The sequence below is a fragment of the Parus major genome, chromosome 2, assembly GCF_001522545.3.
Source record: "Parus major isolate Abel chromosome 2, Parus_major1.1, whole genome shotgun sequence".
Lineage (NCBI taxonomy): Eukaryota > Metazoa > Chordata > Aves > Passeriformes > Paridae > Parus > Parus major.
The window spans coordinates 68,190,640-68,202,031 of record NC_031769.1 but is presented as its reverse complement, the minus strand read 5'-3'; the positions used below and the strand labels follow the sequence as shown (position 1 = coordinate 68,202,031).

General features: G+C 39.2%; 1 protein-coding gene across 1 annotated transcript in view; it reads left to right on the top strand.

Moving 5' to 3' along the window:
- Positions 1-3,594: 3,594 nt before the first annotated feature.
- The window catches only part of LOC107200016 (heterochromatin-associated protein MENT-like), a 33,232-nt gene continuing 25,434 nt past the window's right edge, over positions 3,595-11,392 (top strand). The window contains exons 1-6 of the mRNA XM_015617892.2: positions 3,595-3,703; positions 5,161-5,336; positions 6,381-6,464; positions 8,054-8,191; positions 10,144-10,261; positions 11,007-11,149. Coding sequence (XP_015473378.2) covers positions 5,169-5,336; positions 6,381-6,464; positions 8,054-8,191; positions 10,144-10,261; positions 11,007-11,149 — 651 coding nt within the window. The 5' untranslated portion in view covers positions 3,595-3,703; positions 5,161-5,168. The remainder of the gene's footprint in view (positions 3,704-5,160; positions 5,337-6,380; positions 6,465-8,053; positions 8,192-10,143; positions 10,262-11,006; positions 11,150-11,392) is intronic.

Genomic DNA, 11,392 nt, shown 5'->3' with positions numbered 1-11,392 from the left:
AATTAACAAAAGGTTCATGAACTGAGATAAGGACTGTGGGAAAACACTCCAAGGGCAAAACAGGCTTAGCTTAGAGGTACAAAGTGAATGTATTACAAACCAAATCAGAGAAGGATAATACAAAATTAAATAAGTCCTTAAAACACCTTTTCTTGCCCCAGCCTCTCCCTCCTTCCCATCAACAGTGCAGGGAGACAGGGCATGGGGGTTTCAGTCAGTTAATCACTGAGATTTTCTTCTGCTGCACAGGGAGAGGAGTCCTTCCCCTGCTACACTGTGAGGTCCCTCCCATGGGAGACAGTTCTCCGTGAACTTCTCCAGCATGGCTCTACTCTCACAAGCAGCAGTCCTCCCAAAACTGCTGTGGTGTGGGTCACTCTTCCATGGGATGCAGTCCTCCAAGGACAGGCTGTTCCAGCCTGGAAGCAGGGCTCTATTTCCACTGGGCACCCACCCACTTTGGCATGGACACGTCCCCCACAGCTGCAGGTGGATCTCTGCATCCTCCATGGATGCCCACGGGCTGCAGGGCACAGCTGCTTCACCATGGTCCTCACCACGGCCTGCAGAGGAATCTCAGCTCTGGTGCCTGGAGAACCTCCTGCCCTTCCTTCTCCACTGACTTTGCTGTCTCCATGTTATTTCCCTCACATGTTCTCACCTCCTCCTCTTCTCTGGTTAGAAAAAAAACTGTGTGCACCTTGTTTTGATTTTCTTCTTAAATCTGTTATCACAGAAGTGTTACCAACCGCTCTAATTGGCCCAGCTTTGGCCAGCAGCATGTCCATCTTCAGAGCCATCAGAGATTGGCTCTGCTGGACATCGTGGAAGCTTCTGGCAGCTTCTCACAGGAGCCACCTCTGTGGCCTTGCTGCTACCAAAAATCAGGCTGTGCTAAATTCACAGGAACCTCTGAGAAGAGCCATGTTCTTTCTTTGTTACATCCTGTAAGGCACTAGTCAAGTATCAGGTGCAACGTGACTGCATTTCCAAATAACTGTTTTCAAGAAGCCTTGGTTTGTTCTGTATCATCAAAATTTGCAACTTTGGGTCCATTAACTCCTCTTTGAAATGTCACATTAACTTTGAAAACAAAATGTAATAAACTCAGAAGGTAATACTGCAAGGTATTTACTGGAAGGTAATAAAGCAAGCCTCACCACAAACACATTGTGAGCATGGACTTCTTGTCACTTAGTGATTCCATGCTTGTCAAAATGCAGCATATTAACATGATTTCAGCTTATACTGCAATGAAAGATGGGGATTGGATATTCCAGTACCAATCTCAGATTCATAAAATAATCCCTGGCACCTCTGTGGTAGATGGACTTCATGAAAAGCAGAAATGGGAGACATAGGTTACACTAATAATGCCAAGAAAATATTCAGTGTTGGCATCCTGTTAGTATTCAAGACAAGGACATATAAACCCCCACTGCTTTCTAACTGCAATGCAAATGCATCCATATTTTAAAAGTTTTATTTTGCCATCAGAAACAGGCACAAGAACCCCCCTTTTCATGTGTTATTTATAGTCCTGTCTTTAGAGTTCTGTTGAAAAAGATGTGATACTTGGTCTCATTTTCTCCCTAGGGAACATAGCTGAATACGATTTTCTGCAGAGTAAGAATCCATAATTTGACTTAGTGTAACACTGATTTTAAATTCTGCTGCTTATCACTAGCAATAACTGCAAGAGAACTCATCTTCAACAGTTGCCCAAAAAGCCTAGTCAGAGTGGATCATTTACAAAGTACCGGTATAGGAATGTGGTAATCAATAAGGCAGAAAGAGACAACCTCCCTGCTGAGCCAGACAGGAATGAAAGATGGCTTCAAAAAATGACCAAATTTTGGCATCAGTATGCCAGAGGAAAACAACTGGTTTTATTAAAAAACATTTTTATGACCATTTGTCAAAGGTCTTCAATCCACTTGAAGCCAACAGGTCAGGCATTGTGATGCAGTGAAACCTCATTTTTACCATTCTGTCTGCATCAATTCAATATTTTCTCTCACTGTTTACATCTAGCACTGCAAAACCAAGAGAATTTCTTTGGCTAATATGTTCCCTTCTTTAACTTCAATATCTCTTACCAAACAGGATCTTGCAGCAGCTGGTATATACCACAAAGAGTTTCTGCACAGTTTGGGAACCCTTTCTTCATTTTCCTGTAGTTTTGGCCAATGCAGCTTGTAGTACCTCTAAATGCTTGGTGGGTTTTTCTTTTTGTTTTGTTTTTTTTTGCTTTGTTTGGGGTTTTTTTGATGAATTTATCTAAAAAAAACAAACAACAGCAGATTAAGATACACAGCAGAAACATTTCTTAAGCTCATAAGTAAATATTACCATGCTTTATACATTTCTGAAGAAAAAAAAAAAAAAAGATAAACATTCAAGGCACAAAAACTGCACTTAAAACCAAAAGTTATAAAGAAAGCGAGGCACGCATATCTCCCTTGAAACCTTGTATGGCATATGCAGCAGTCAGATTTTAAATGTATAGAAGCACTAAAATATAGTCCTTGTTCAAAACATGAACTTCATACTGATGTTTTTCCATATAGATTGACAGCATGCAGGTAATTTTTTACTCTGAATGTGCCATACTGGTGAGCAGGGGCCATTCTTTGCTACAGTTGAATGTAGCAGAAAAGATCTATAATGATCACAAATGAAATTTAACAATACAATTTAATCTGAGTTACACAGACTAAGGAGAGACATACAGTGGTTTAAAGTAAAATATTTGTGTAGGTCTTACATTAAACCTTTGCTGATAGCCAGTTTTACACATTCTCCTGTTTCTGCTCCCTACTCTTATAGGATAGTTCCAATAAAAGAAATCATTACAATCAGAGGTTCCAAGCAGCTTTTTCAGCTTTTAGTGGATGATTCAAACTCCCTAAATCAATCAGAGAGGGCAATAAAGTACAATTTATTATACAATGCAGGGCCTGTAGGTATCTAAAGCACCTTCACTGACTTTGTTAGGAGCAGCAGTCTTTCAAAACAACATCCACCAGTTCAAATGAGCCCAGCCTTCACTCTTATTTCATCACTTATTTTAGGTGACTGTGTAAATACCTTCTGAACTTCCTCTTTGATCTGTTTTCTTTAAAAAAAGAGCAAAAATGCAAGATATCCTTGTATGAAATAAGTGCTTTATGTGACCTGAAGCCTACAAGTATTTAGATGCTTCCACTCAAATTTAACCTGAAGATCAATGAGATTAAGAGTCTACTTCAATATTCCTTTTTAGCCATAGCTTTGAGATCAGTTTCTATGAATTTCCCCAGTTGGTAGAGTATAGAGAAAAGGAAGCTGTGAAATTATTTCACCATATCTGTTGGCAATGCAGTGTGGTTGAATTATTTTCTGCAATTCCTACTTTTTTGTGGGCAAACTTCAAGGCTGTGGAGGACACCTGTAGGGAACTGGAATACTGGCCTTCATGTTCCAAGACATACACCCAACTAACAGTGACCTTGAATTGTGGAGGTCTCTAAGTTCTGAGATCAGGTAATAGAAAAACTAGAAATAAATGAGGGAGCATGTACATTTAATACCAGAAGAGGATGTAGATAAGAACAGGGAGGTGCAAATATTTCTACATTTCCAAAAGCACTTGTTGCTCCACAGACCGCCACAGATCCTGACTGAAGACAGATCTTAACTCTTTTCTCTCTCAGGATTTCAGGTATTTAGATATTTGTATCAAAATAACTAGCTTTTATTTGAAAGTCTTAAAAATTCATTTAAAATTCATTGGAACTGAGAGGTTAAATGATTGCACATTAAGTCATTCAGGGGAAGGGAGTGCTTATTTTTTACTACAAAGTGTAGCCCTTAGGAAAACCTGTGCCAATGCACAGTGGACAGAATGCAAACCGGGGTTGGGCAAAACCTATTGACCCTGGGAGGGCAGAAAGTTTCCTGACCTGTAGGAAGGGTGCCTTAATCATTAGGGTGTATCAGCATCTCCAGGAAGGTATGTGATTTGAAGGACCTAAAAATGCTTAGGTAAGAGCTGGGGGGCATGGCATTCACCTCTGAAGTACTCCTGGGAATGCTTCAAAGCTGTTGCAGAGCTCTAGGAAGCTTTAAAAACAGAACTTGGGGACCTCAGAGGCTCCAAGCATCTCTGACACTACATGGAAGCAGCCTGCTTTGAGGAATGCAGTTTTGATTTAACCACACAAATTGTGGGTGAAATTGTGGGTTAAATGTCCAGTTGCTGTTGTTGATCTAATGCTTAAATTTTACTTGATGCCATCTTACGCTGACTTTACCAAATGTTTTACTAGTCTTTATGCTGATGGAGAGACTGGAAATTTCTGAGTTTATCCTGATATTTATCAAAGTATAGGATGGACAAAAAAATGCTAATAGGATGCACAGGTTTGTTCTGGATCTATGTATGAAAAATTAGTATAATCCTGGGGTTGTGGTTATTTGTTTTCTTTGGTTTTGTCCTGTAAAAATATACTTAGGAAAAGAAGCAGAACACAGATGGAAAATGTGCAAGATAAACCAGCAGAAAACCAGAGAAAATTTGTTGGTGGTTAAAAAAGAAACTATTTGGGGTTGTATGTAAGAGAAAAGAATTTTCTTGAAAAACAGAAATTAGCAAATCCAGCTACAGCTTCCAAGTATGGGTTTACCTACACCAAGAACATGTAATAATCTGTATGTCTCTAGTAGCCTTCAGGATATATGCAGTGAATCACCTGAATTTAGCTCTTTTCCAGCAGAAAGTAATAGCACAGGAAGTTTAAACAAAGAGACAAAAGCCCAAAGAAGCACAGTGAAAAATTATTCTGTTTCACTCTTTCAGAATCAAAGAATAACTCTATGAAAATTAGGGAAAGAGCAAATAAGTTTTTGAAACAACTCTAAACTCTGAAAACATATCAAGCTAAAATAATACTACACTGATGAAAAACAAACCTGGCAAGGACACTGAAAGTGATAAGGAAGGAAGAGTTAGGTCTTAGAAACCTACTAGCTGACTGAACTTGGTCTCTGCGCAGTATTTTACCCAGGGATACCTTCAGACTGTATTTGAGAGGTGCAGGCAATCTTCCACTGCTAGCTTTGTATTTTTTAAAAGTGAAGAGGCAGTCACCACCTCTCTCTGACACTCGTTTGTCTCAGGTGTACCAATGGAACCTCTCTCAGTGTCAACCAACAGATTCACTCTGGACCTTTACAAAAAGCTGAATGAAACTTCCAAAGGCCAAAACATTTTCTTTTCTCCTTGGAGTATTGCAACTGCTCTTTCCATGGTCTACCTGGGCGCAAAAGGTGACACTGCAACCCAGATGGCTGAGGTAAGCTCTGAAATTAACTGTGTGCCATCTTACAGAGGGTTCCTACGTAATTTGCAGTTATTCTACCTATGGAGAACAGCAAGGAACAACTTGGGAGGACAGGGATCTGCAATGCTGACAGCATGGGGGGTGCTCTTTTCTGTACCAACACTATGGCAGGTCACTTCCACTCTATTTCCAAGATCTCTGCTCTCCACCAACCCTACGTTTAGCTTACACTTACAGCTCACAGAGCATTGCAAGTGATCTGCCAAGGAGAAGTTACTGACATTAGAGGCTACTCTTGGTCTTTCTTGGAAATCTATGTTCCATTTTAACTGCCCTCTGAACAGAATAATTAACCTAACATAGAGCTCAAATAGTAATGAGGAGACATCTTTATTAAAAAAATTAATATGAAGCTAAGATATGCTAGAGAAAGGAGATATGGATAACATCAATATTTCTAGACCTCTGTTGGTTCTGGCAGCAGTATTTCTGCTTTCTCATACTGCATACAGCAGTTAGCAAGCTCTCCTGAACATGTGTTTGGCTGCAAAGGAGAGGCACAAATCTTCGTTTGTGACATAGTCCATAAGAATGGTAATTCTTCCATGACTAATGGAGATATGGGAGTACTAAAAATATCAGAGTCATAGATTATAATGAGTTGTAATGGACCCATGAGGACCATTGTGTGCAACATCTCACCCTGCTCAGGACACCACAAGAGTCACACGTGAGAGTCTACCTGAGAGTGCTGTCGAAACACTTTCTGAACTCTGTCAGGTTTGGTGCTGTGGCCACCTCCCTGGGGAGCCTGTTCTGGTCACAACACTGATCTATTATTAAGCAGTTCATGTTGCTAAAATCTATATAGTAATGATACAGCTACAGAGATTTAATCAAGAGTAGGATACTGTCCTCAATAAGTTCAATAAGTCAATAAGGCTGTCATTGGGAATGGCTGGTGAATTACCGTAGAAAATTAAGATACTTACAACCCTTGAGCATATTAATCTCAAACAAACAAGCTGTCTTTATGATCATTTATCATCATCACAGGTTCTTCATTTTAACCAGACTGCAAGAGAAGAAGGTTCATCTGAGACAAGGCCTTCTTCAGCAAGACCAAAGAAAAGAAAGATGGTATTTATTACAACAAAAGAATCTGAGATAAAAATCTCTGAGAATGGGATATTCCAATGCAACCACTGCTTTAGGCTTTTAACATCTTCTTGTTCTCAGTCTATTATCTACTATCTGGGTTCAGTAAGAACTGTATACCGAAAAAGTGAACAAGCAGGTAATATGACTGTAAAACTAATTAATTCAGTCTTTCAAAAGCAGAACTGAAGCATTAACAGCATTTTGATTGGCCATAATACTGCCTCACTTGGTTTTAGGTGGGCTGTGGAAATATCAAAAAATCATTGGTCCTAATAAGCTTTGGACAATTCCATTTCTTATTACCTTCAGGTTGGTTGGGTTGTTTTTTTTTTCTGTAGTGATAAACAATTACTGCGTTCACACCTGACTTCAGCCCTACCCAATAAAGTCCCTTCCTCCTTTTGTATGTACAGACACATCACACAGACAGAATTCCCCTTTCAGGTGTGTTGACTCACCCTTGCTCATCAGCTCCCCAGAGACTTGTCAGGAGGAGAAATGGCCTAGATTTTTTTCAGTAAATAAACTCCATAATCACTGAAAGATATTAAATTAAAACATGTCATGTTTGTTCTTTTTTCAGTATAGAAGCTAAAAGACAGCTGAAATAAATTAGACTAACTGCAAATAAAAAGGGCAAAGGGATTATATCATTCTCTCCCTTGATGGTGTGCGATTGTTCTTCAAGACAAATCACTGCACTCACATTCATTTTAGCAACTTAGCGACTTCATAAATAGTAGCAAAGTCTGTCTAATCTTTTCATATTCTGTCTAATATTTCCCCCTATTGCCTCTTTGTTCTGTTCCCATCCCATTGAAAAATGCTGTTATCCTGTGTCCTCTGCCTACCAAATTCTTTTCTAGGTGTCCTTCCTGGCAGCCCATGTCTCAGCATGAGCGAGAGATCATAGCAAGGAATGACAGACAAGTCACCCTGAGTCAGTGGCAGAGACTCTCGGTGACTCACGTGTAGGGCACAGTACATGACGTGGGGGAGGACACTGCATCCAGGCAGCTGGTGGGGAGCAGCTGGCAGGTAGAAGCTCATTCCTCCATTTGCAAAGCAACAGCTGGCAACAGCTGGCAATGAACCTCATCCTCCCTAAAGCCATCAACACTGACATCCAGAACAAGCTCTCTCCAAAATCCAAACAGCAACAGAAAACACCCATGTGAAACAGGGAAAATTTGAATACTTGGTAAATCCATGCCCTGACATTAGCTTCTGTGAGGGTAGAACACCTTCTCAAAAGCTGCCAGGCTGCACTGGTGGATCCTTGTGAAACTGAAAATCAGGCCTGAAAATGACAAAATTTAGGAGACTCCTGGGAGCACCATCAGATGATGCCCCCAAACACCTACAAAGCACTGCAGAAATAAGTCATTGCCCTACAAGTAGAAACCCATTTATCTAGTTATACAGAGTGCTGCAATCATGCCACATACTCAAAAAAGGGTTTAATTCCCTGAAACTCCTTTTTAATTAAAACAACATGAAAAATTTAAATAAACATAGCAGGTGCAACAGAAAAAAATAAATCCATATAATTGCTGTCTCTTTCCAAGGATCCTGAGCATGAGGGAGCAGAAAACATCCACTCTGGCTTCAAAAAGCTCCTGTCTGACATCAACAAACGCAGAAACACTTTCTTGCTGAAGAGTGCCAACCGACTGTATGAGGAAAAGACCTATCGATTATTGCCTGTGAGTTGAACATCTTAACTTGGGAATATGTTGACATTAAGAGTGATTATCAATACAGACAATACAAAAATTCCAAATGATACCACTGGGGTTTGAGTGAGAACACAAGGACAGCCATAGAGGGTAAGTCTTGGACAGGCAAGAGGTCCATGTATTTTCAGCAGCAGGCAATAGCTTGGCAAGGGCATGAGAAAACTGTAGTGATTCTTCTCCAGAATCTGCTGTGGCCACCAACTGACCTGCAGCTCAGTGACTTCTTGAACCAGAGGCCTTGTTTACTTAGGAGACCCTGATGAGCTGTTGTTTCAGGACTTTGCATACTTGTCTTTCAAATCTACTTCAGCCCTCAGCACCAAGATTTCCACAGCTGACCTATACACTGCAGGAAGCCCCTGTGCTTTTTGAGCTTCCTGCCTGTTGGTATCATTGTTGATTCATCTCTGTTCTGAAGGACATTTCTCCACATCTCTGGTCACCTTTATCCCCTGCATCTGTATCTTTTATACTGTAGCATTTCTGAAACTGTGGAGGCTACAGCTGCACTGTAAACTCAGATAGTGGACACGCTATAGTATTGTAAAGTGCCATTATAGAATTTTCTCTTTTGTTGCCTACTCTCTTCTTCATAGTTCTTAAATTTTTATTTGCATTTTTGGCCATGATGAGGCAGATTTTTTCATGCATCTCCATTACAGCTTCAATACCTCATTCCTAAACCATAACAATCACTTCCTATATCTTACACTTTACTGGATCACCTATAAATACATTAATATATATATTTTAATGTAAACACCCAGGCTTTGGTTTTATAGAAAAAATACTGTAGCACAGATGCCAGTACACATTTCCCTGTGGTACTCCAGTAGTAATGATCCTTCATTGTGAATGTTTTTTTCCTCCTTCTCTTGGTTTACAGCCTTTTAAACAAATGAGACCTATCTCTGTAGTCCCATGGATGCTCAGCCTTTGGTGACAAGTCCTACAAAATGCATTTTGGTAACCCAAAAAGACTGTAATGGCTCAGCCCTTTTACCCATATGCTTCCTAACACCTTCAGAAAACTCCAACAGATTTGTGGTTTTGGATTTCCTATTACAAAACATTATTGGCACTCCTCCAATAACCCACATTAACCCATACACCCACTATGCCCATTCAATTCATCTGACCCACAGCAACTCATGAGTTTGTAATTATCTGTATCTCTGAAATCTTTTAAAAACTGGTGTTGTATTAATCATCTTCCAGGTCCTTGGAAGGGGGTTTTAAGTGAGATTACTGTTCTTTGATTTTGGAGTCTGTTTGGTTTCCTGAGTAATCAGCAATTTGTCCTTCTTAATGTGTATTGCTCATTTTCTCCATAATCTCATGTACATTTGCCTTACAGAGAATTGAGGGAATTTCCTGCTGGGAATCTCCATGAATGATTTCACAGCAGGCAACAATGCAAACATTAATTCTGCTTTTCTACCATGATCTTATTCTACCAGAACATTCCTTTTATTGTCCTCACTAATTTTTGGCAGGTTCCTCACCTCTGAAGCAAACTAAAAGCCTTTGTTCAACTTTATATGAGACTATTCTTCTGTCTTGTACTGAACACTACTTCATAAAGCAGGGGAAAAAAGTATTTAAATTACATAATAAATGTCATTTTGAGAAATTAAAAAAAATAATTTATAGGTTTCATGTATATTTCAAAATTAAAAATTTCTACCTTTGATTTCAAACACAAAACTTTAAAAGTATGTTTCCTTGAGACTGAAGTTTGATCACTGCTTACTTAATATTTAGAGTAGAATGTTTCCAACCTTATCATAAAGATTGCTGCATATAAACCAAATTTTCTTAAATTATGAATTAGCAGATTATACAATCTGGTAAATTGATTATTACTAACATTTTTATAACTCAAGTTTGACTAAAAAAGCACACATCTTATCTTTCAGGAGTTCTTACAACTCATTACAAGCTATTACAATGCAAAGCCCCAAGCTGTAAACTTTAAGAGAGCTGCAGAACAAGTCAGAGCCCAAATCAATTCATGGGTAGAAAATCAAACTGAGAGTAAGTATCATTCTGATGGCTTTTTTCTTGTCTAACTTCCAAATATTTTGCATTTCCACATTTATTGCTTTTGCAGCCAAGGATCCATAAAAGGTAGAAACTCAGGGCAGGGAAGAGATGAGCCAAGTACAACTAAATAGTCCAAAGAATGCCTCTCTCTAGCCTAACTGCTGCTCCTTACAAGGTCCTTCCCTCAATTCTTTACGTTGTAGCCTCCTCTGAGTCACTGCTGTTTGAAGGGATGCACGGGTAGATAACGTGTGGCTACAGAATGATTAGTGAGGGTTTTACTTCTGCATTCTTCAGCTGCTTGCAACCAACTATTTGGCTTTAGCCACTTTTCTATGCCATTTACTACCAAAACTCCAATAAATATAATTTTAAAAAGCCCAGAGAATTCATAGAATGGTTTAGGTTGGAAGGGACCTTAAGGATCCCTTAAGATCATCTCATTCCAACTCTCCTGCCATGGACAGGAGCATCTTCCACTAGACCATGTTGCTCAAAGCCCCATCCAACTTGGTCTTGAAGATTTCCAGGGATGGGGCATCCACAACTTCTCTGGACAAAGGATACAGAGATACTTCAAAGATCATTTTTACCATATGTACAATATAAAAATGTACAGTAAAAAAAAACTCCCAAATGCAAAAATTTTTGAGAGGCACGAACAGACAAGAAACAGTTAAAATTGTCAAGTTATGCAGTCACACTGGAATAACAGTCTCCTTGTTTGATTTTGAAGGGAAAATACAGAGTCTGCTGCCTGCGGGGTCTCTCCATTCTCGCACTGTGATGGTCTTAGTAAATGCCATTTATTTCAAAGGAACATGGGAAAAGAAATTTCTGGAGAAAAATACTTCTGAGATGCCCTTCAGAATAAGCAAGGTAAATTTCTTGTTGATATGCCTGTTGTCCTACGTCAATATGTCTATAACTGAGGAGAAAACACTTCACCAGTATTTCATATGCCATTGCAACACTACTTATAGCTGAGAAAGTGGTACAAACTCAGGGAGAATACCAGCTGTGAAAATAACTCATATCCATGAAAACTTGATTTTAAACTTATAACTTCTCAGTGTAAAAATACTTGTGAACAGTTAAAGTTAATTAAAAAAAAAAAAAAAA